Raw genomic sequence first — 26,622 nt, forward strand, 5'->3', positions numbered from 1 at the left:
TTTTTTTTGGTACATGTAGTATATGTCTCTGATTTTATCTATCTTCGTTATCATGATATTCAAACTATTATAATCATTTCAAATATTTTTTCATGACTAATTGTGTTTTAAATAAAATAGACGCAAAATAGGTTATACTGCGGAGGTATAACATATGGAGTTGCTTTTGCTTAGTAAAGGACATATTCACGCAAACACAATGACCATGATGACCTATGTCAAATGCATGGTTAAGGATAAGTTATGTAAAATAGGATATGCTAATTAAAAAGATTATAAATTACTTAATATTAATCTGGGATATCTTTATAGATATGTTTATTTGATGGCTTTTAATATCAAGACTACAGCGGAATTCATTTCGCTGTATTTGCATTGTTCATTTTGCTGCATGATGTAATTCTGTTTGTCTCACTCGGAACCTTAAAACGATATATTCATTCCATTCTGGGATTTTTGGAATTGCTTCATCAAATAACATTATTTTTCTTTCTCACTTCTGCGTACTTCGGCTGGTGTATCAAGCCCTCTTAGTTTGATACTTGTGGACAGGATACCCTTTTGTGCACCTGAGTTTGAGTACCCCGAATGACCCTCATGTAGTTAAATTTTGATTTATTTTTTACTAAATGTTTAAATTGTTTTCAATTGGAATATATTTCGAAGTTGCTGACAATCAGAATTTGAGTTATTTCCCGGACGACTGATATGTACTTAGCTTAAGACTTCTAGGTCACCTTTACGAAGCACAATATTGAAGCGAAAAAATAAAATGAATAAAACACAAATATAACATAAATGAACACACGAGACTTCCATCCTCAGTTCTAATGACTGTTAGGCCTTTTTTTTGAAAAAACAAAATGACATTTAAAATGTTAAAAGTCAGAGATTTCCACATGCAGTAATCCGTCGCCATCTGGAATCTGGTTCCTCCCACAAGTTGTTACGCTTCACTGAACACTGCCTAGCTATGTTCAAATACCTGAATGATCAAAGCAATGAAAGACATCTCAATTTGTCAAAATCTTTTACAGACATCGAACACATACGAGCTATTAACTATGCTTGATAAATTGATTAATCTATATACAATAATTTTATACCGGAAATAGAAAAAAGTCATCGAAAAATGTCCTTGTCAACTACAGAAATCACAAATTATTTGCTTTATTCTTGAATAATTTCCCATTTCTTGTTTAATTGTTCTAAACTATCGACGATCGAATATTTATGATACCGATATAATTGACGTTTATTTAAAACCGGCGTCTTAATTTTTGGAAACGTCAACAGCAGACGACAAATTGATCAATGAGTTTTGAATTTTTAGGATTGTCTGTTTCGGACAAAACATATATCATTCAAGTTCTACAACTTGCCAGATAAAGTCTACATTTCGATTCGGCACTGAATCCAACAAATATTTTCATGCTTACTTTCAAGATGGATGCATCAGACTTTAGAAAACGCGGGAAAGAAATGGTGGATTATATTGCAGATTACATGGAGACGATAAGTAATAGAAGAGTTACACCGGATGTAGAACCTGGATATCTCAAGGAGAAGCTCCCAAAGAAAGCTCCGAAAAAAGGAGAAGAATTTAACGAGATTATGATTGATGTGGATAAATATATCATGCCTGGAGTAAGTACTTACTTCTTTATTATAATTACGGAGGGTCTCGATTGGGATTTTTTTTGGGGAAGGGGGGGGGGGGGTGTCTAATTTTTTTCCAAAATATTCTTTATTCTATATTTTTTTTACCCTGTATTCTCTATTCATTATGCTTATGCACCCTTTCATTCAGTATATATTATGTTTTAGCACCCCATTATTCACTTTTCTTTTATAAGTTCGGGCCAATTTATCTATATTCTCTAAACCCCAACAAGAACCTTATTAAAGGAGGGTTCGGTGGGAAAAGGTTTCAGTTTGGGAGTTACGAACCACTAAAAATTTTCTGGGTTAATTCGCATTTTCACAAGTATATAAAAGTAGACAATATAATTATTTTGATGTTTAAAATCGATTTGTTGAAATACTAGTAATAATTTCTACTTCAAACAGTACGTGTTTGAAAACAGCAATGAAATTTGGACAGGCTTTAAAAGTCAAGGTTTCATCAGCTTATCTACACAGTATAAGAATATTATTTTAATATATGCATTTCAATTTTGAGTAATTTTATCACATTATTTCATCATTGTGAAAATGAGCAAAGTTCGAGTTGCAGAAACATTTAGTTGTGCGCATGGCTCAATCTGATTAAAATTCAGACGTATATTAACTCGCCTGCTCGTACATATACGTATAACGAAATCAAAGAACTATATTTTAATTAGATTGGGGCATGGCTGAACCAGTTTACAAATTTTCAATTTGAAAATAAGGTCGAATTGAAACTAGTTAAAGTTCGATATCTTTCTTTCTTTCTTTTTTGACATTTGAAACAAGAAATCATCATCCGCTCCAGATGAATTATATTGAAGATTATTTTACTGATGAACAAGAAATGTTTTCGTATAAACATATAAATCGTCTCACTCACCCCTTGTCTTTTTGTCTTAAAATAATAATAATAATAAAGGGCGAACAATTTGCTTTTTGATAACTGTTAGGATATGTTGCGTATACGTCAATGAGACAACAACCCAACGATAAAATATAAAAATTCTTGAAGGTATCATACATATTTCAACAAAACACCAGTCTGGAATAGATGTGAATATCAAGTAAGGCAGAAACAATTAATCTCAATTAGTACCAACTTCACCAAATAACAAAAACAAGTGAAAAACTGATGCTTCTCACTACAACACCCCCCCCCCCCCCCCCCCCCCAAAAAAAAAGTATGCATGGAGGGACATATGACACATATTTTCGTCTGTATAAATGTGTTATAATTCATAATGGGATACTTGTATTAACATCCAATATATAAGCAAGGGCTGCATGTTCCAGGGAGAATACAAAGTCACGTATTGTATAAGCCAAATACTTTCTCAAGAGTTCCAATATACATTAAAAACTGGACTTGACCACAGGACAGCATAAAAATTAAAACACATATTCAGGTGATTTCATCTATAAACCAATTTTTTTAAGAATTTCATACTGACATGTAGGAGTTAATTTTAAATATAACAAGAGAATCTCAAGACATTCATTACCCAGAAATAGCAATTAATTATTTTTTCATTATTTTCAGTCTTCAGTTTTAAAAAAGTAGCCTTGACCTTTGAACTTTTATTTCGTTAAAATGAATAGGATTCTTCTCTATTTTCTTTATCTTCCATTTATACCTCAAATTTGACATAAGCGATCATCGATCAGTACCAGAATTTTTGACAACCGAGATGATTTTAATTTTGAAATTATAAATTTCCCCCACCTTAACAGTAATATACGAACTTTACCAGCATATATGGGATACACATTTCCCACCCCATTCGGTATTCAAGAGCTTGCAACTGCTACTCGTAATAAAACGTCACCAGTGTCTGAGCAGAAAGTTTTAATAGACCAGGATTATGTCAAAGAACGTCTCATCCTTTTTCTAAAAAAGTTCATCGGAAGATACCAAGAGCTTGTTGATAACTATTCCGTATCCACTTCACAAATAACACATGATGATCTTGGAGTATAGATTCTAGGTACTGACGTTTTTTATCATCTTAATTGCGTGTTGTAGTGTTCTTTTTATTTGTCTTTGTATATTTTTAACCTTTACTGTTTATAGTCCATTTTATATAAATATCCTTTTGACGTAGCTCGGTATTTATACAACCCGCCATTGTGTTACTGAGCCATTGTCATTTTTGTATTCTTGTCTTTCATTTTTGCCAATGTGCTTTGTCTATAGAGTGTCTAAATGCTATTTTGTTTTTCTTTGTTGACAAAGTACTAGTAATTTTTATAGTGATTAAGATTATAACACAATATTGACTGCTTTGCATGTACACCTGTTTGTTTTGCTCACACATTGTTGTCAATATAATGGAATTCTACGCAACTGTCATGCAAGTGAGAGATTAAGCTAGCTATAAAACCCGTTTAATCCACCGTTTTCTACATAAGGAAATAAATGTACAGTGTACCAAGTCAGGAATAAGACAGTTGTTTTCCATTCGTTTGAGCTTTTGATATTGCCATTTGATATTGGTCTTTCCGTTTTGAATTTTCCTTGGAGTTCGGTTTTTTTGTTTGTTATTTAACTTTCTTCATTAAAAACCTAAAAAGGAGAACAGAAATAACCATTCTGAAACCAACTTTAAAAATAACATTCTATTTTTAGTAACAGTAGCCATAATCATCAACCCATTCACCCAAAAATCATTAGGCTTTTTTCTCTCTATTTCCTTAATCATTCACCTGTATACAAGTTTCAATCCAATCAAGCAATGGAAAATCAAGATAACATTCATAAACAATTTTTCGATTATTTTTGTATTTTTTGTAACTAGGACCATGCATGACCTTTGACCTGTTAACCCGAAAATCAATAAGTTTTCCCCTCCTCCATCTGATCTGTAAAAGTTTTATTCCAATCAAGCTAGGGAAACTAAAGTTACCATCCAGATAACATTTCCCTATATTTTTATCTTCTATTTTAGTAACAGGGGCCTCTATCTTTGATCTGTCTATATACCCCAAGATCAATAGGCTTTTAATTCTTCCCCTTCCACATATCTGCCATCTTTATAAGTTTTATTCCAAATAAAAAAGCGATACTCATGTTGTTATTCGGAAATTATTTGTTCCCCCTTTTCCCCTCAGAAAATCAAATGGTTGCTCCCTAGCTCAACCATTTTTAATCCCGATCAGTCGATTAAGAACATACATTGCAGTTATGAGGGTCTGGATGGGAGTCCTTCATTTGTTTATTCTTTAATTTTTTAGGCCATTTTTCTCTATTCTTTATACTTTTTGTCCATTTTTCTCTATTCTTTATATTTTTTGCCCATTATTCTCTATTCTGTAAACCCCATCCACACCCTCAGTAATTTTTTTAATTTTGCATTTTTCAGATCACACACTGGCAACATCCACACTTTCACGCTTTTTTCCCTGCTGGCAATTCATTCCCATCAATTCTTGGGGATATGCTGTCGGATGCGATTGGATGTGTTGGATTTTCTTGGGTTCGTATCTACTTTTTGATTGGTTAAGATTTAAAGATTATTATTTTTTTACTATCTTAATATTCATTTTGGTAAGAGCTAGTTTAACCTCGTCCGTTAACTATATGAGGCATTTAGTGAAAAAAAAACTTCGAGTATGTGTTCCTACACATGAAAAATAGATCTGTAAGTGTTGATAAAATGCTTAATCTAGACAACATTTTTGGTGGCATTTTTTAAAATTATAAGATAAGTAAAACAAGGTTATTGTTTTATGTTTATTGATGTGTAAAATGTGTTATTCGCGACTTTTATACACCAATAAACATAATCCAATTAAAATCGGATCTATCGCAACTCGCGTGCCCGTATGAGGCTTACGAGTTCAGAGAGCTATATTTTAATTAGATTGCAATAAAATCATTCAAAAATAACTTTAAAGTGACCACAAATACATATATTATACACAAAGAAATATAGCGCTTTAGTTTGACGAACGATACAAAGTCTGATGAGCTGAATACTGATTTTTCTAATTAGTGACGTAACACTCTTATATTGAAGATGATTCTTTTAATATAATGCAAAAAGGTGTAAACTTTTTTTTTACAGCTGTCTTTTTCATTCTATGTATTGCTGGGTTGCATATTGTATGAACATCTCATCTCTATTTTTTAATTTTATCTTATAAAATGCCAAGATTATTAATATTTCTATTTAAAACAGGCAGCAAGTCCAGCCTGTACAGAACTAGAAATAGTTGTCCTAGATTGGTTTGGTAGGTATACGGCATTACATACAGAATAGTCCTTTCTTTGAATTAAATGCTCCACACTTTTTTACGATGAGCACATTCTATGTCTGTATTTTTTTTTTGTCGTGGACTGTTCTTTGCTTAATGTTTGCAACGACAAAAAATACCCATTGACGATGTCACAGCATAGACATGATATTAGGAATGTACATTTATATGATACACTGGGTTTGAAAATACCATTGGAAATTTATAATCTGATTGCAGGTATACATTCTCTTGGTCCACTTTACTCAAAGTATGCTGACTGCATTTTCTAAAAGAGCTAAATTTTGTTGAAATTACCACATTCAGTGAAACTCTCGTCTGAATAGCAATATAGTTAGCGTGCACTAATTGGTTATTTTGTCTCGTATATGTAAGAGATTGCCCAATATGCAATGTATATTATGGCATTTGCATGTAGAGGCACTGAATGTTAATTTTGCACACATTGTTGAATAAAGATATGTTCTTTTAAAAGTAAGAAAATACATATTGGGCAATAAAAAGCCAAAAGCCAAAGAAGAACAGATAACACTAATGACAAATGTAAAATACGAAAATACAACAAACCTACAAAACCCGACGAAACCTAAGTTTCTTTATAATTTCAAAATTTATAAACGGATAATTTGGAAAGGTTTGTTATAAATCATGTTAGTACCGAAGTACAGTAATGCATTGATATACGTTAGTTAGGTTAAATATAGAATAGATGATTAATTTTGTTATAGGTAAGATGCTTGGCCTTCCTAATGAATTTCTGCACGAAGGAGGAACAGGCGGAGGAGTCATACAGGTAATTTCTCAGTTTAAATAGTTGGAATCAATGTAGATGTTCCGGACTATATGAGTATTTGGACCATACGCGTGTGATCTTGACCATATGCGTATACTCATATGGTCCGACCATACGCGTATATGAAAAAAAGCACGAGGTACATAACCAGGTAGACACGGCTCGTTCTCCAAACCCAAAACGTTACACGTCGTTACTTACTAAAATCCTTATCTGTGACATATTGTCTGAATCTCGAGTAGAGCCTTGAAGTTCGCTAGTCATGATAGTGTCAATTAAAAGCGCCCGCTAGTCATGATAGTGTTATTTAAAAGCGCCCGCTAGTCATGATAGTGTCATGTAAAAGCGCCCGCTAGTCATGACTTGTCAAATAAAAGCGCCCGCTAGTCATGACTTGTCAAATAAAAGCACCCGTTAGTAAAATTGTTGACTTTTTGTTTAATATATGATTCAGATATTTCTTGTCTCTGTCTTCCGAATTCATTCGTCAGGACAAATTGACCGTATATACTATTAAACATGTTTAGTTACTTTTAACTTGTAAATTGAATTTCCATCGTCACTTTATTTAATCAATCATGTAAATCATTATTACCATAAAATTATCATGGCATAATTTTGATTGAAAAAATAAAACTCAAAATTTAATTTTTGTAAATGTTTATAAATTCTTCCAAAATTTAAAATTTATTAATCTTTATAAATTCTGTTTTTATGTTAAATCGAAGGGTCATACCTTATTAAATCTATATTAAAGTATTACACGTTCAACCAAGGATATATATAGCAAGACTTGTAGTAAGTCTGACTATATACATGCTAGGTTATATAAACGATTTTGATCGTGTTAATTACCCGGACTATAATTATAAGCATATACTGATATGGTCATGATCATACGCGTATGCTCCACATACTCATATTTTTATTTATATACGCTTATTAATTCATTTTTGCATTGACAAAAGCATTGGAAGTTCCTTTTCGTACAAAACGTTGAATTCAGATACTTAGTTTTTTGCATTTCCAAACATAATAGTGACAGAACTTTAAACTTAACGGGGGTTTACTCGAGGTCAGATCTTTTTTTATCTGTATTTTTGAAATTACAAATGATAATACAATTCACATTAAAATTGCTGATCATCCACAATAAAGTGATAGGAAGAAAATACATATTCTTTCTTTATAAAAATTTTTGTTAAAGAAATGTTTTTCTATAAAATATTTTTTCGTATATGCATAGTTTTCTAGTTTCGGAAAACTGTCTAAAGACCATGCCGAGTATACAATTCCAATGAAAGACTAGGATTGCTGCTCACAAGGAAGCTATTAAACCAAGAGTTCCAAATGGTGAAGTTGAAATCAACTCTTCGTAAATTTTACGGACGCCATCACGAGTTGGTTGACCGTTATGGAATAACCGTTTAACGGATGATATCGGATATGTTCCTTATGTCGTAACTACAATACCCTTCCCTCTTCACGAATGTGACCTACCGAATTAGACTATTTACCGGATTTGTAATAACATATGCAACACGACGGGTGCCACATGTGAGGCAGGATCTGCTTACCCTTCCGGAGCACCTGAGATCACCCCCAGTTTTTGATGGGGTTCGTGTTGCCTAGTCTTTAGTTTTCTATGTTGTGTCATCTGTACTATTATTTGTCTGTTTGTCTTTTTATTTTCAGCCATGGCGTTGTCAGTTTATTTTCAATCTATGAGTTTGACTGTCCCTCTGGTATCTTTCGTCCCTCTTTTAATGGTGACTTTACATCATTAATATTATTTAGATTGCACTGTCTCAAGAATACAAAGTGACGAGTCTCTGTTTGCTTTTTTCTAGGGTTCAGCCAGTGAGTGTGTTCTTATTACACTTTTAGCAGCAAGACATACCACACTGAAAGATCTGAAGGGAAAATTCCCATTCGTGGATGACGGTATATTACTTCCTAAGCTGGTAGCATATTCATCAAAGCTTGTAAGTGTTTATTTTTAGCGTCGTTAAATTATTACTGTTGCGACCTTGATTTCCGGTTCCATCGGTGCAATGCTTGCTCGGTAGATGTTTGCATGAATTCAGCAGTTGTTGAGTCCTTGGTCTGGACACAAGTACTAAAGGGGCAGGACAAATTTTTTTTGCCCTCCCCCTTTTTTCCCACATTTGTTTTTTTGTTTTTTTTTTTTTCTTTTTAATTTCAATAATTTTCAGATTTTTCTGAGTTAGACTTACATCAGTAAAATACTAGAAAAAAACAACATTTGTTTACTATTTACTATCAATTGCTAGTTAACTATCATTAGCGGCGGTCATTAGCACAGAAAAACATGAAAAAACGGAAATTGGGAAAAAAAGGGGGGAGGGGGGAAATAAATTGTCCTGTCCTCAAGAAAAGTACCTGAGTGTATGGTCAAGTAATAGACCTTGAATCGGTTGATGTATCAGTTTATTGTACGATCTGTTTTAACGGACTATTCAATCAAGTTATTGAAAGCAACATTTTCTGTGCGAACACAGAGCTGACATTTATTTCCATTTTTTTTTATAGATATTTTTTTTTATAGATATTTGTTTTCACATATATACCATTATGTCATATACTAGGGTCTGGATGGGGTTTACAGAATAGAGAATAATGGGAAAACTATGCAGAATAAAGAGCTGAAAATATAAAGAATAGAGAAAAATATCGCAAAAAAATAAAAAATAGAGAATAATGGGGTGCTAAAATATAAAGAATAGAGAATAACAGGAAAAATTTATAAAGAATAGAGAAAAATGGACTAACAAATTAAAGAATACAGAAATGAAAGATCCCCATCCACACCTTCATATACTATTAACGATATACGAGAAAAGAAAACCTTTTTTTTGTATTAGCTCTTGGTTCTTATTGTAATATTATGACATATTAATTAAAAATATCAAAAAGACCCAAATTAAAAGTTTCCTCTATAAATTTAAAAAAAATGTACTAATGATTGTGTAACGTTGAAACAAACAATAAAAAATCGATAAGTCTACACGAGAACAAGTGGCAACATAACTTTGATCAACAATGTAATTGTTTTAATATTTTCAAAACGTCCAGTGAGAAATATCTCAAGTATATTCAGGACGAGAACAAATTACCAAGGAATTGGCTAAGTAGGTTATGAAAAGTTGGTCAGCTGGGTATGAAATGGGTATGATATTTGACTTATATTCGAATAAATAAAACCAGGTAATGTTGGAAAGGAACAGAAATTTAGCCTCGCAACAGGCCACCTACGGACCCGTCAAACAGTTACTGCAATGGTTTTGTAACGCGCAGAGAGCATGGCACTCTCCCTACACGAGGCATGGCATTTAACTACACCATTCTGCCCGGGCGTAGCTGTGTATTTAAACCTCCAGCACTGCCAAACGGATGCCCTCTATAGCATTTGTTTGACTGCCGGAATTGAGAACACCATGTTACCTACCATATTTTCATTTCCCAAGTAAATCCCTTCCGATTACCAATTGAACATACAATGGTATTTTAAATTTGAACACAGTGTAGAATATATATATATCGGTATTGATTTTAGACATATATAAACTATTTCTAATGAAAAGCCAGCATTTTTGCAATCTGCTTTATGCTCACAAGCAGACAAATTACTTTTATTTACAATTATTTAAGATACTTCTATTTTCTATAGGCACACTCATGCGTAGAAAAAGCTGGTATGATTGGTCTCGTCAAGATGAGGCAGTTAGATGTTGATGAACACTTTTCTTTGCGAGGCCATGTCTTAGAACGTGCTATCGAGGTAAGAATTATTAGAGGGTCATAATTGGGAATACCTTTACGAGACTAATTATTAATACAATTCAAAGGGCATTAACGATATAGTAGTTGTTCATGTCGATAAACTGAGAAAAATGTGGCTGCATTTCTATGTTGGAATTTTTTTGGTCTTAGGGTACTGTCTCCTTGATGTTTACTTCATAATGTCTTTTTACTCAAATTAAAGTTACGCGGTACACATACAATGAAAAATTGACATTTACTTTATGTAGTACTAGTAATTAGTTTGGGGTTGTTTGTATTATTTTCTTTTGTTCTCTTTCTTCGCTGTCTGGTCTTTTCATACCATTATAACCAAGTGAGGGTTAACTAAAAAGGCCAATCAACAATGGAAGAGCTAGGGTGTTTTTTATCAGTTTATTACACGAGGGTCTGAACGATGTTTACAGAATAGAGAATAATGGCAAAAATAAACAATGAATTGAGAAAAATGAGCAAACAAATGAAAGAATACAGAATAATGGGTGCAGAAGTATAAAAAAAAATATGGAAAATAAAAGAATTAGATAATAAAATACTGATTACAAACATGATTTTATGTACAGAATAGAGAGTCATATAGTTATACAGAAAAAATCAATAGTAAAATCATTTTCATGAGAAAATCGAACAAGCGTTATTTCTAAATATAAAGAAAATAAGATTAATAAAAATGCCATAAAAATTTAAAGAATACAGAAAGAAAAGGACTCCCATCCTGACCCTCTTACATGTATTTGTAAAATCTTAGAATGTACTTATTGCACTCCTATGTCTACAAGAGACTTAAAACAGACTTTTATTTTTCATTTCTTTCTTTGCAGGAGGATCGTCGTTTGGGATTGATTCCGTTTTATGCAAGTATTTTTTTTTCATTTTGCTTTGAATTGAATGGGCGCGAAACACTAAATGTTTGATTGTTTTTGCATAAAGTCCAGTGGCAAATATCTCGGATCGGCTAGACAGTGTGCCTTCCAATAGACCAACTACGGACCCTTAAAAGAGTTTTTGCATGGTTCTTTAAGGTGCAAATAGCGTGGTACTCTCCCTACACGAGGCATCTCATTCAACGCCTCTTTTCCTACCGGTCGTGACTTTGTATGCATACATCCCGCACAACCAAACGAACGCCCTTTTCAGCAAGAGCTTTACTATGGGATGGGAGAAGTCCAAGCATATTTATATATCCCAATCAAGTTTTCACTAGAACATCTAGACGAACTTTAGCATAGATTAGGCATGGCCAAATAGTAAAAACATTTATTCGACTTCCGGGCGTACAACAAGTAAATCTGGCATAATCTTCAACATTATATCTCATATGATAGAAAGCAAAAAAAAAAAAAAACCACACAAAATTTGGTAGCATCAAAACGAATGGGCATAAATAGAATAGGGAAAACCATTCCATGTCAACTTTGCATGAGGGCGTTGCAACCTTAGTTTTAATCCAATTGTATAAAGTATATCATAAAGGTGCCAATAGCTACAAGTATGTCGCACTAACTCAAAGAAATTACAGACACATAATGAAATTAGTTTTATCTCTGACAGGTTTGTGCCACATTGGGGACAACGGCTTGCTGTTCATTCGACAACCTGCTGGAGCTCAGTGAAGTATGCGCTAAAGAAAGCGTGTGGCTACATGTGGACGCTGCCTACGCTGGAAACGCCCTCATCTGTCCAGAATATCAACACTATATACGTGGAATTGAAGCAAGTACCCTTTTAAGATTGTAAAAAAAGAGGGGTCCATACCACCTTAAAATTGGTATGAGTTGTGTTACACTTTTGCTGCTTTAAAGATTCGTTATTCACGGCCGTATCTAAAATAATTGATATATTCATCCATTTTGAAACTTCTTTTTACATTTCACGCTTACAAAACTCGCATCATGTGTATACCCTCGATGTCCACTATTAGTTCCAGTCGCAGGCAGCCTTTCAGATAGATCGAGTGCATATTGTCCTTTGCCTTAAACATGTTAAATAATGTAATGAACCGATGGTATATGTATCGGTAGTTATTGACCCCCGCCACTATAATCTACCATAACAGTTTTAAGGCATACATTAAAAGCGGGAGCATCATACCATATATAAACTATCAATCAAACGGCTTGTTAAATTTTTATTGGGAGATTTACACCGTCAAAAAAATGTTTGTTAATTGTACTGCTATTGATGATAAGACAAAATCTGTATTAAGTAGCTTGTAAGCATCACGAAAATCTAATTTATTCATTGCAGGTATGTTCAAGAAAGATCATAAAAAGATCATAAACAATGCTTTGATTTCTTTAAAGCATTACAATCACGTCTAATTAATTATTTTCAAAGTCTGTAAATTTTCCAAATAATAGTTATTTCATCATAATATTAGTATTCACAGTTCACAGAAACATTGTTTGGAGAAGACGCTGCTAAGATGAAAAACGTGTGTCTGATCCGTTTGTCCTTTCTGAACAGTAAAATATATTCAAACTAACCGAGACATTGTAGATTTTGATTTTCTATTTTACTACACAATTTAGAGTTTTATTATTTTATTTCTTAGTAAAAGACATTTTGATTTGCAGAATGCCACATCGTTTAATTGCAACCCGAACAAATGGATGCTAGTAAACTTTGACTGTTCACTGATGTGGTATGTTCAATTTGACTTTTAAATACTGGTACTTGAAATTGTTTAAACTGCAATGTATATTAATAATTTCGCAAGTTCTTCAACAGAGTTTGCATATATATAAATAAACTCATCATAGATACCAGGATTGAAATTTTGTACTTGCGCCAGACGCGCGTTTCGTCTACAAAAGACTCATCAGTGACGCTCGAATAAAAAAAGCTAAAAAAGGCCAAATAAAGTACGAAGTTGAAGAGCATTGAGCATAAAAGTATACAATCATACATTGAAAACTACAAACAAATTTCTACATAGTGATCGATGCATCTTGGAAAATAAAAGCTTCTGTCATATAGTAAGATAAATGGATATTTTTCACTAAATGGTAAATTATCTTCAGCTTTAGCTACATTGTCAGTGAATAGCTTGCGCAGGTAAAAGAAACATAAAAAAAAAATACAGACATAAGGGGCAGTTTTATCTTTGATGAGTTTTTACAACCACTGGGTCGATGCCGCTGCTGGTGGACGTTTCCTTCCAACTGAATTCTGCAGTTCAGTAGTAAGCGCTTTTGAGCTGGCATAAATTGTCATCGATACGGCAATTTCTGTAATTTACTGTTCATAATGTGATCAAATCATTCAAAACTCCAACGTTTGTCTACACCTATGTATGCATAGATATTCTTAAAAGTCAGATTTGGCACATCTTTTGGGATGTTTGGTTTAAAAAGTAAAATAACAAAAAAACCGAACTCCAAGGAAAATTCAAAACGGAAAGTCCTTTATCAAATGGCAAAATCAAATGCTCAAACATATCAAACGAATGGAAAACAACTGTCATTTTCCTGACTTGGAACATGCATTTCCTTATGTAGAAAATGGTGGATTAAACCTGGTATTATAGCTAGCTAAACCTCTCACTTGTATGACAGTCATATATAATTCCATTATATTGACGACAATGTGTGAACAAAACAAAGACATAATAGGTAAAAATGTCAAAAACTGGGGTACAGCAGTCAACATTGTGTTATATTCTTAATCACTATAAAAACAAATAACATATAGACACTCTATAGTCAAAGTACATAAGCAAAATTTAAATGTACTTCGACTTGTTATTGATTTGGCCTTCCATCTGTTTTGATTCGAGTGGTAGCAACCAAGTGGTTGTTATAAAATTATGATACTAGTATCAAAAGTGGAATCAGAAAATAGAAAACAAAAGGAGATTGCTAAAACACAATGAGAAAAAAACATGCGAATCAGAATAGTGCCCACATTCAAACAGAAACACAACAAACTAAAGCTTTGGGTGGTACCAGTACAAACCTTAAGCAAGAGTGATAAACAGGTGCTCCGAAAGTACAAGTATATCTTTCGCACAATTTCTATCTTACTCTGGCATCCTTTCGAGTTACAAAAACAAAACAAAAATGACCTGAGAATGAACACAACGAACGTGGCATATATGTCGTCATCATTGCCAGATGTTTTGCATTGGTGAACTTAGTTTTCGAAATGATAACTTAACTTTCGAAACCCTTGGTTCAATATTCGTTATAATACTGAAACACTTGGTTCCGTATTCGGTATTATTTTTCCATGTGGGCAGCCACTTTTTGACGGAATCATGGTAGTGGAAAAAGATATTCAATTACGGATAACTTTCCTCACTTTTACAATTGATCATTGTGTGTTTTTTTGGAATAAATTTTAAGGCACGCTGTTTTCAATCTTTTATTTCTTTCGATGGTATCCTGACTCAATGTTAGTCTTATTTTCCTTGTGCAGAGATGTATAATTCAACCTCTGTTATTGATATTCCAGGGTTAGAAATAAAGAGCTTCTGACGTCATCAATGGCTGTCGACCCACTATATTTGCAGCATAAACACGATGGTGAATATACATTTAAAAATTATTTAAACAATAAATGTTTAATTGTAATACAAATAAATCAAAAGCTCTTATATTTCTGTAATTAATGAAGATTTATAATTTCATTTTATATTTTGTTTCTCAAAAATTTCCTTATATGGTGATCACGTGTTTCGGAACACAAGGATCGTGATCAGGCATTCTGGAAATCATAGTCACGACGTAAATCTGTCACAATAAATTCTGAAATCCATGTTTCAATCGATGCATCCGCAATTACATACATTGTATTCCCAGATGGGACATTATTGATCATTCACGTGTTAAATTTGTAATGTCTATCAAAAAGATTAGGTCAGGTATGTTCAATGTGCAGCATACTCTTTTTCAGAGTATACAAAAAAAGAAAAGAATGAAGTTTATGTAGTTTGCATATATGCTATAAAATCAATATTACATTTGTTTCTTGTCCATTGCAAAGAGGAACAATTGTTATTAATAAGTAGGTGTTCAATTCATAAAAGTGCAGCTGGTAATTTTTTATTGGCTACAAGACGATCTAATTAGGCGACACCATTTTTTTGCAACTGTTCGTCGTGTACTTCGAGAAAACGATTATGGTTTAACAAAATTGCATTTTTTTTTTTCATTTTAAGAAACAAAATAGTCGACAATATATCTTGTAAATATGGATAGTTGGTATTAAAATATAACAATAAATTATTATCCTATGTTATACATGTATAATAATGATTAAAAAAATGTTTGTGTTTAAAGTTTAACTTTCAGATTCAAATATATATTTTTCATTTCGAAATTCTGTAAACATAAGAATTGAATGATGTGTTTTTTAAAATTTACGCGCAATAAAAGCAAGTGACAATCACTTGAATCACATTTTTAGCAAATCGCGCTTCCAAGCTTCATACAAAATGTGAAGATCGCTTGCTTTCATTTCGTATAAATTTTCAAAAAGCAGCCTTCATTTTTATATTCAAATAATTGAACGGGTAACCAAATGAAAATTTAGAAATAAAAAAAGGCCAAATAAAGTACGAAACTACTAAAGTCTTCAGGATAACTTGACGTGAATCGATCTAAAAGAGAAAATCAGCGACCGGAATTACTGATATACCAACACATTACATGAAAAACCATTATGGTAGACAGCAACCACTGGACTTGAATATTTATTATCAATTTTCAAGATAGACACTTACTTTATTCTGAAGATAAAGCAGAGGATTTCCGGGTAAGATTGCATGTGTATTTATAGAATAGATGTTTGATGTTTTGATTCATAGCTATTCTTGTCCGTTAGTATCAATATATGTATAAACTACTATTTGTAAAATCTATGACTTGGTAGGAACTATTGTACAATACAAAGCCTTGGACAAACCAGATCAATCGGATTCAAAAGATAATCATATATAGCTCTCTTTGAAAAAAATGTCAGGTGTGAACTTTCTGTCTCAACAGATGTATTGCATGCTAAAAAGCTATTAATAAACATAAAAAATGTACGTTTTTACCTGCGTCGTTAACGACGCAAACAGTAACTTTTCCAAATGGGATAAATACTCTGGAGTATTATTTCCACTGGAATAATATTTACAGTATTTGTTCCTGGCGGAATAAAGTGTATAGAATATTTGTTCACAAAAGGAACAGATACCAAGGGATTGTTTATAACAAAGTTTCCAAGGAAACTTCTGTGAGGAGGAACAAATATACGTAGACAGGTCTAGTGTCTAGTTACAACTCGACTTAATCAAGACCTTGTGTCGAACTATTTAGTCAAACTTGTTTTGGCGTCTATGAAAGGGAATGCTCTTATGGTTGGTCTGCAGCTTGATAATGTTCAGCGTGTAAAGCAACTTTTAAATCTGCCGTGCGACCACTTACTGATTGCCAATAGTTTGATTATTTCCAACACTCATTGTACAAGGACAAGTTTAGTCATTTTTTTGCTTCAATGATTTTGGGGAATGATCAGACATGCTTCCGTTTATATGTTACCTTAATCAATTGCATGCAACGACACAGGTCCATACACGGTATTGATCTTGTTCATGTAAAACGTCTGATATGATATTATACGCATTTATTTCTTCATGCTAGGCAATAAGTATCCGCAACGTATGTTCCTTTTTCCTGTGAAATACACAGACTTTAATGAAACAGGAAGGCAAAATCAACGATAAAAGCTCCATAAAGTATCTGTATACATCACTACTTTTACTGACAAGACTTGCTAGTAGCAGTACACATGTGTGTTGGTGCCGTATATTTCACCTTACCGTCTAAATGTCATTACTTATGATATGATTGTCGTCTTTCATTTTCAAATATTTGTCACTGGACGTTAAGCAACCAGCAATCAATCAATCTTCTTTCATTTTGATACTTATAAAATATCAATACACAAATAAAACATACCCGAGATGATGATAGAGTAGATTGTTAGCCGGAGAAAAACTTTGTCATTAATCGAGGCGAAGTCGAGGTTGACAATGTTTTGTTCGATTGAAATGAATCTGAATTAATTGGACATACTGAATATTCTATTAATGATATCTTTTAAGTTATTGCTTTTTATTTTGTCCTTCTTTTATTGGTCAATACAAGAGGGTAACATAAAAAAAATGTAACGGCGGTGTAAGAGTAGAATGCTGCCCTAGTATTAACCAATAAAAACCTGGCATTATATCATATAGTATAATTATATTTAATGTTGTCTCGTCTCGTGTTTTTCTTTTTTGATCAACAAGCGAATAAGCAGTCACTTTATTTTATATTTTATCATACACAATGTAATGTTGTTTATGGATTTATTTTAGTTGCATACTCTTTTACAACAGTGTAAATTTAAAATCGACAATAATGGCACCTATTTTATAAAAATAAATAGTTTGCCAAACCGTCATCAGCAGAAATTGCTTCTTGACCTTATCTTCTACAAAAGTATCTGAGAACACTGACGTATTATTTCTTGATACACAACAGATATAAATAAAAGGAGATTTTGGGCACTCGCAATGAAAAATCAATCCAACGACACAAAAAGCTAAAGATATCTAGAGGCCAACGCACAGTTTTATACAATAGACAAATGTCTATCTATTATATAATATGTCAAACTCTTAATCACACCGTATCTTGAAAAATTGTGAATAAATTGAACAGATGCCATCATAGATCTGTATTCAATAATTTAAAATGATAACATAAGTTAGGGTTCCGGAATCTAGTTTTTGGAGATCTCAATCAGAGTCGTCTTACACCAAAATGGAGCGTAACATACATATTTAACAACAGCAGCGCAGATGGTCAACGGAATGTATTGATTCGGTGTAAACAAACAAACAAAAAATAATAATGGAGAACAATTTCATGTTTTTTCATAATAATGCTCACATTATTTATTCTAAGTTCTGATCACTGATATACTAGATATTAAAATATTTGTCAAGGTTGCATTTTTAGAGTACAATAAAATTTCAGATTTTATTTTGTATTTATTTACATATATTTATTGGTACTCTATGGTGTTCTGGAAGAGATTTACAGATTACACAATAATGGGTCAAACAAATAACGAATAAAGAAAGTTGGACCAAAAGATATAAAGAATAGAATAATGCGCAAATAAATTAAAGAATAGAGAAAAATTGCCTAAAGAATTACATATCACAGAAATGTAGATATCCAGATCCTCTTCTGTGCAATAAATACGGATCTGAAACGCTTATTACAACTGATGCAGTAATGTCTTGCTTGAATTTGTCAGATCTCGCCTGGAAATTTCAAGATTGTTATACCCGCTTTTTTTTTTAACAATATTCAGTTTGAATTTTCAGCACTGGGGTATACCACTTAGCCGACGGTTTAGGTCTTTAAAGATCTGGTTTGTTGTCAGAACATATGGAGTGGAAGGCTTACAACATTACATAAGGAAGGTAGTCTATTTATTTCATTTTCTTTCGCTTTGTCTGATTTTAAAACAGTAGTCTTTCGTGGTAGTAGGTACATTATACACCTGATATGGTCTAGACTGGAAACACTATGTTTTGGTGATCTTTTGGTAATACGTACATTTCGGGTACGGTAGGTAGAATGTATGATCCCCGGTCGGGTCAAACGAAAGATATCAAAATTGGTGATTCTTCTCCGCCAAGGACGCGGCAGTTTAAATTAAAAACGTGGACTCTCAGCTCGAATGCATATTGATTGATTGTTGTTTGCTTAAAGTTCAGTAGCAAATATTTCATGCTTATTTAGGACGGGAACAAATTGACAATGAACACAATAGGTAAGTGGAATGCAGAACTAGAACTTCGTCTGCCGCTGGAAAATTGGTGTATGTTGGATAGGGACAGAAACTTGCTACATGCCACATACGGACCCCTTAAAGAGTTGCTGCAGGGGATCTTTAACGTGCAGGGAACTTGACACCCTCCTTACTCGATGCAAGGCGGATTTAACGTCCCAATTCCAAGCCGACTTGTCTTCGTATTTATTCATTACACAAACATTACGGGCGTCCCTCTTCAACAATGGTTTTACAGTCGGATAGGAAAAGTCATATTTCTATACTCCAGTCATCCCTTTGGGTTGGATCAAATTTTGAATCAAATTTCTATATAATGGCGATAACAGGTTGTAAACTTGTGAGCTAGCTTGTTTCAAATCCGACTCAATATAACGTACAAAATTTAATAATATCATAATATAGATATTACATATTATATGAATATATTATAAGATTAAAATGTTGTGCAAACGATTGGTTTTTAGATATCGTTATCGATTTAAATTGCAATAAATTTTAGTATCATTGATTCAATAACTACAAAATGTGAAAATAATACAGTATTTGTGATTAACATAAAACCAAGTATTGAATAAAAATTCGAACATACTGATAATTATGAAAATAACGAATATTATCAAAAACAAATCGTACTACTAAATTTTGAAGCTCATTCTAATACATGCATATAGCGGAGCATTTACTTACTTGGTAGTAGAAAGCTTGTTTCATCAAATACGCCTTATTTTAAAGTATTTGACTAATCAATTTTAATACCGTACTATTTTTTAAGAGTTTAACTTACTGGCTAAGCTGTCCAGTCATGTTAATGCTTTCAGCATATACGTCTTGCCAAGCTGTTTGAGACATACGTGAAGAACGATGCGAGATTTGAAGTGATGGGGAAAGTAACGATGGGATTGGTATGCTTTAGACTAAAGGTAAAGTAATTATGAACTAACTTTGAGTAAATTTTGAATAAGAATAATTTATAGTAATTTAAGGACGTTGTGTGATTTTTTTGACGTGATTGCACTGTACTTAAACTATACATCATAATTTAAAAGATTAATTAAAGCTAAATTGAAAAAAAAATCATTTTGGCGGGAAAAATGTGATTTAGATAGTTGAGTTATTGAACTTTTAGAATAAAATGTTTTTCTCCCATTTTCTTGACATGTCCAAATGCAGCATGGTCATATATACAAACAGGTGTTGCATGGCAAATATTCTTTAAACATTGATTTTAAGTCAAATAAGTCTCTAACAGACAAAATAATTTATTAATTCTGTAAAACCATAGTCGCTAATGATGACTGACAACTTTAATTAGATGAAAGATGTATCGGACAAATTCATGGATTTTATTTGTCCACAGCCGATTTTAGATTAATGATTGTTACTTCTCTCAGAGTAGGGGTGGGAGGTCTTGAGTTCAGTCCCCGACCCGAAGAAAATCAAAACAACTTTGCAATTAGAGCCATTCGAAGTTATAATTTGTATCGGTATATGAGCGAATCCTGGTACGTTAGCTCGGAGTCATCATAATGTGTACAGATGGGTAACAGTTATTCCTGTTAGCTGTTACCTTATGGGCTAGCATGCTAAACTCTCGACTCACTGCATTGGTCTAGTAGCAGCAGTGTAATATTAGCTTCACATTGACACACTGTTGTCATGAATATGCCTTAAATAGTTGCCATTGGACTTTTAGGATCTGTCAATGAATAAGGGTCTGGATGAGGGGTCCTTCATTTCTGTATTCTTTAATTATTTAGACCATTATCCTCTATTCTTTTTGTTTTATGCCCCACCTAGGGGCATTATGTTTTTCGGTCTGTGCGTCCGTTCGTTCGTCCGTCCGTCTGTCCCACTTCAGGTTAAAGTTTTTGGTCAAGGTAGTTTTTGATGAAGTTGAAGTCCAATCAACTTGAAACTTAGTACACATGTTCCCTTTGAAATGATATGATCTTTCTAATTTTAATGCCAAATTAGAGTTTTGACCCCAATTTCACGGTCCACTGAACATAGAAAATGATAGTGCGCAGTGGCGGATCCAGGGTGGGGGGTCCGGGGGTTGGAACCCCCCTTTTTTGACGATCAATGCATTTGAATGGGGACATATAGTAAGAACCCCCCTCCCCTCCTTTATCCTGGGTGAGGACCCCCTCTTTTTATAAATGGCTGGATCCGCGCCTGGTGCGAGTGGCGCATCCGTGTACTATGGAAACGTTCTTGTTTGCTATTTGTTTCTATTCTTTATTTTGTTTTTGACTATTTTTCTCTATTCTTTATTTATTTTGCTCTTTATTCGAAATTTGCGGCGGCAAAGAGTAATTTTTGTTCAGAGACAAATGATCGGAAAATCGAATCTATAAGTCCTGGATGGCAACTTAATGGTTTTCACCTTTAATGAGGTAGTGGACAGGGCTAAGGGAAAATTGGAATGAGGGAAGCGGGAGTGAGGAGTAAGGAAGTTTTAGTCAGGGGCGGGGAAGAGGGGGGATTAAAATAGGGATATGCTGGACAAAACATTTGACCGATTTTCGTCTGGGAGTATGGGGAGGGAAGTAGGAGTTGGGGGAGGGAAACCAGGTATCCCCTGTACATCCCCTCTTTTATAGGCCATTACTTTTCTAAAATAATAACGTTTTAAATTCATAAGAAATATGTTACAAATGACAATTAACTGCTGTCAATTCAGAAATTGTTGCAATTCTTTAGCAGGGCGATAATAGCAACGAGGTACGTTTGAAAAAAAAGCAAAAAAAAAGCATTTTAATATATAATGATAGCATTGTTTGTATTCAGCATTTATATTTATATTTAAAATATATCTCCATTTTAGTCCATCGTTCAACAATCCATTACTAAAAGCATATACAATTTTCCTGATTTATGTACAGTACAAAAAGGGCCATCACAATAATACTTTGGTAGAGTTTGATTCATACGTTTATAGCTTTTAAACGAAAATTGGGATTTAAAAATAAAAATGCGCAACACATAAACGCAAATTCTTTGTTGTCTAGGGTTTATCATAGGAAAAGTTAGTAGCAACCCCGTATTATTTCTTTATAAAAGTTTATCTTCACTACATATAGTCAAAGCGATCACAAACGTATGCAGATCAATTCTATACAGGTTTACCAAAAATGCGAACATGTCTTGTTAAAAAAATGTATTCTAAGCTTGTATATACAACTGTTAATTTCACATGCCATAATACTTCATATATTTATAGTGATCACAAACGTATGCACATCAATTTTATATAGGTTTACAAATAATGCGAAATATGTTTTTGTTAAAAAAAATGTATTCAAAGCTTGTATATATCAAACTATGAATTTCACATGATAATTCTTAGTTAGGTTAACAACACGCCTCCTGAAATGTTAGAAATTGACATGAAACTTAGGAACAGCTTATTGTCTTCTTACTGACAAAAATTATGGTTTTAAGACCAAATGAGGTTATTCGACATTTTTAATATTTTCATTTTCTTTTGATTAATATTTGACGATTGATACTTGTTTTCATTTCAAAGATATTTTTAGTACCGAATAGTAATGTCGTCAGACGAAATATATAATCAGACAATTATATGATGTACATTTCGCCTTTAGGCATAGTGACAATATCTTCACATCTCAATACAATATTCATTCAAGAGCTTAATTGTTGAGATATATACTAGTTAACAAAAGAAACGATACATGGCAATGTATTTTCCATATATAATGAAATTGTATACACTGTACCAAGGTAAATAATTGCCCAATTGGTCTAATATTTACAGAGTGTTATTTTCTTATCAAAACCATTGATTTAAGACAATTATGCGATTTTTTTTTTTGCAATTTTTGTTATTTCAAAAATCGTATTTTCACCCAAAAATTCAAAAATCGATATTAGAACTTAAAACTTTAAACTTAAACATGATCTGCTTAAAATTTTAAATGCCTTTACAGATATTTGAATACTTAATTCTCATCTTCGAAATTAAGTGCCGACTGACTTTTGTCATCATTTTCCGCGAAATAAATTTGACCCCTATGTGCAATAACACGGTATTTTCTCACTTTCTAATTTGGTCAGATTCTTTTAATCATATGCATATGCTTTTTAAATGAATGATTTTCCTATTTGTTATATTTTATGATAAATTGGACTTCAAACTTTTGTATCATTACTTTTGTTGACTAGTATATAATTAACGATTATTAACGAAAATTCTGTCGTATAATTGATCAATTTAAAATTGTGTATATCATGCTGTGGATTTTGTTATGCATTACTGTCTTTTATTTTCTCTTGTAGGCGATAACAGCATTTTACATGAAGATTTGCGGGCATCAGTTGACGATTTGATGGTCGTAAATTGGGATCATTTGAGACCCATTAGCAAAGCCAGTAAAAGGCAAATCTCCAAATAGAATACAGTTATCCCCATTCTAGTGCAGCTGAAAGAAAACACACAAACACCATACATTTTTAAATTACTTCTCCAGTTGTGCGTACAATTTATGACCATTGATCGTGAAATTGATGCCCTAAAATTTGTGGCGTTATTCAATCAAAACGAACGTTATAAATATTCTTGTATTATATTTTTTTCGCCATGACGTCTTTTCTTTTTTCAATGAATATTTTTTGATTGGATCGTGTAACCGTTTGCTTTCAGATAGCAGAAGAGTATTACCCACTCGTTTTACTTTATAAAAAGAAATGTAACACTTCTGCGATTAATTTAATAACAAGTAATTTTTATTCACCTTTGGTTATATATATGTGGGAAGCCTACTAATGGTCACTTTTAATTTTAGGGACCAAACTCTCTGACCCAAAAGTTATGCAGAATGATAAATGAAAGTGGCCGGTTGTACACGGTTCCTGCTTTGATTAATGAGAACTACGTCATTCGATTTTGTGTATGTGCACAAGATGCAATGGAGTCAGATATTGAATATGCTTGGCGAATTATTTCTCAAGAAGCCTCTGAACTACTGGATCAACGAGCGTCTATCGAATCTAACATTGAAGCAGAGAAATATGACAGACCGGAAGAGGTCGAAAACAACGCTGAATTCGATGACGTGTTTCCCGACTTCGATGATGAAATAATTTTTGATCAGCAACGTAGCAATCTTCAGAGAGCTCGTATCCGACGAAACTTGTTCATGCGTATGGTATCAGATCCCAAATGCTACAATCCAAAAGTCTTGAGAGCACTGAATACAGATAAACCTCGCCATAAAAGTGAATCCGACGGTGAAAAGTAGATAATATAATACATTTCAGTAAAATTATGTATTTTTCACAAGTGTAAGGTCTTGTAGTGATATTACTTCATTTCATTTCAATTCTTTTTAATAAATATCTCTTGATATTTACCTAGATATTGTTAAAGAAAAGTCATGCCGTACGTTCCAGAATACGAGTATTGTATTCATCGACATTTTGAAGTGTTTTTTTTTGTTCGAATGAATCTTGAAAACAACAAAATGATTTAGAAATTGTAACTCGAATTCACAGTAAAATTACAACTCTCTTTTTTTGTTTGAACACTTTAGTAATTGCTGTTTGATTTACGTCCAGTGGCAAATATTATGCATATTCAGGACGAGAACAAATAAATAACTAATTCAGTAGGTAGGTTCTATCTAGGTGACTGGTGGGACATTTAAACTAACTAGAAAAAGGGATGCTGGATAGGAACAATATTCTCGCCCTTTAACGGGCAACCTATGGACCCCTAAAAGAGTTGTTGCTATGCTTTTTAACTAGCAAAAAGCTTTGCACTTTGTCTGCACGAGGCACTGGAATTAACTTGACCGTGCGTGGCTGTGGCAGCATTTATATATCCTCCGTAGCAAAATGGATGATCCTCTAGAGTGGGTTTAATCGTCGGATCGAAGTCGTCCAGGTGAAGTCCAAGTCAAATCTTTCGGCTTTGAATATTTTAACAGTTACAGTTTAATTACAATACAACAAATAATTCATGTCACATCGGGCAAAATGGTGATCATATGGTGCCATAGGGCATCCATGTCATGAATGGTTGTTAAACAATCCAGCATGTATGCATTTATTGGTGTTTACCTTATCCACTGGTCAAGATTTTCAAGATTTTATTTTCCAGCAACCCAAACACACAAATGTGCAACATAAGCAAACACAAAACATAATGTTATACGATATACAAAAAGCAATATAATCTATAATGAACAGTGTATATAGTAAAAACATGGGGGATAGAAAGAATACATGAGTCCAGGTTTAAAACAGTGGACTATTTTTTTTAATAAACAAAAACAATAGATATAAGAAGATGTGGTACGAGTGCTAATGAGACAACTCTCCACCCAAGTCAGAATTTGTAAAAGTAAACCATTATAGGTCAAAGTACGGCTTTCAAAACGGAGCCTTGGCTCACACCGAACAGTAAGCTATGAGGGCCCCAAAAATGGCTAGTGGAAAGCCGTTCAAACAGGAAAACCAACGGTCTAACCTATATAAAAAACGAGAAACGAGAAACATTATGAACCAAATCAACAAACGACAACCACTGAACATCAGGTTCCTGACTTAGGACAGGTGTAAAAAAATGCAGCGGGTTTGAACTAGTTGTTTTGGCGCCAAACCCTCCCCTAACCCGGGACAGTTTGTATGTAACTCTGTATAACATAGCATAAGCATAACACACATTTAGCTTCACATGGATTATTTAAATAAATGGTGAATACTCTACATCATGAGAAGTCAAATGAAAATACAATCTTATAATCTTAACCAAAGGTAGGGTCAACGAGAATGTGGATGGAAAACTACGTAATTCATATGCTAGGGATATTTGAAGATTAGTAAAATATGTTATAAGAGAGAGACATACCAAGGTCTGGCTTTAGGGTCTACGGAATAGTGCATCATGGACAAAACAATAAATAGCAGAGAAAAAGTGGACAAAACAAAAATCAAGAATAGAGTATGATGTGGGCTAAAATATAAATTAAGAATAGAGAATAATGGACAAAAAAGAAAAAAAATATGGCCAACAGAATTTAGGAAAACAAAAAATAACAACCTACTCATATCCAGACCATCTTACATTTGTACATGGTAGATATGATTCATGCGCATCAGCGATATTCACATAGAGATGAACAAAACTATTCATTGCACGCGACACTTGCACGATTCTGGAATATAACCTTTAGACCAAAAGTATGGAAAGTCCGCAAAAATATATAAAAAAAACA

The 26,622-nt window shown here is 33.1% G+C and overlaps 1 protein-coding gene across 1 annotated transcript; it reads left to right on the top strand.

Moving 5' to 3' along the window:
- The first annotated feature begins 1,446 nt into the window (after positions 1-1,446).
- On the top strand, positions 1,447-24,766 carry LOC127720344 (aromatic-L-amino-acid decarboxylase-like). The gene is made up of 14 exons (XM_052226926.1): positions 1,447-1,647; positions 5,031-5,144; positions 5,850-5,901; positions 6,654-6,718; positions 8,569-8,703; positions 10,410-10,520; positions 11,362-11,394; positions 12,092-12,253; positions 13,117-13,184; positions 14,996-15,066; positions 16,278-16,297; positions 18,909-19,007; positions 20,200-20,301; positions 24,190-24,766. Exons 1-14 carry the CDS (start codon positions 1,447-1,449, stop codon positions 24,643-24,645), a joined length of 1,689 nt encoding a protein of 562 aa, XP_052082886.1. The 3' UTR covers positions 24,646-24,766.
- Positions 24,767-26,622: the final 1,856 nt, after the last annotated feature.

The sequence above is a fragment of the Mytilus californianus genome, unplaced genomic scaffold (genome assembly GCF_021869535.1).
Source record: "Mytilus californianus isolate M0D057914Y unplaced genomic scaffold, xbMytCali1.0.p SCAF_11, whole genome shotgun sequence".
NCBI classification, from domain to species: domain Eukaryota; kingdom Metazoa; phylum Mollusca; class Bivalvia; order Mytilida; family Mytilidae; genus Mytilus; species Mytilus californianus.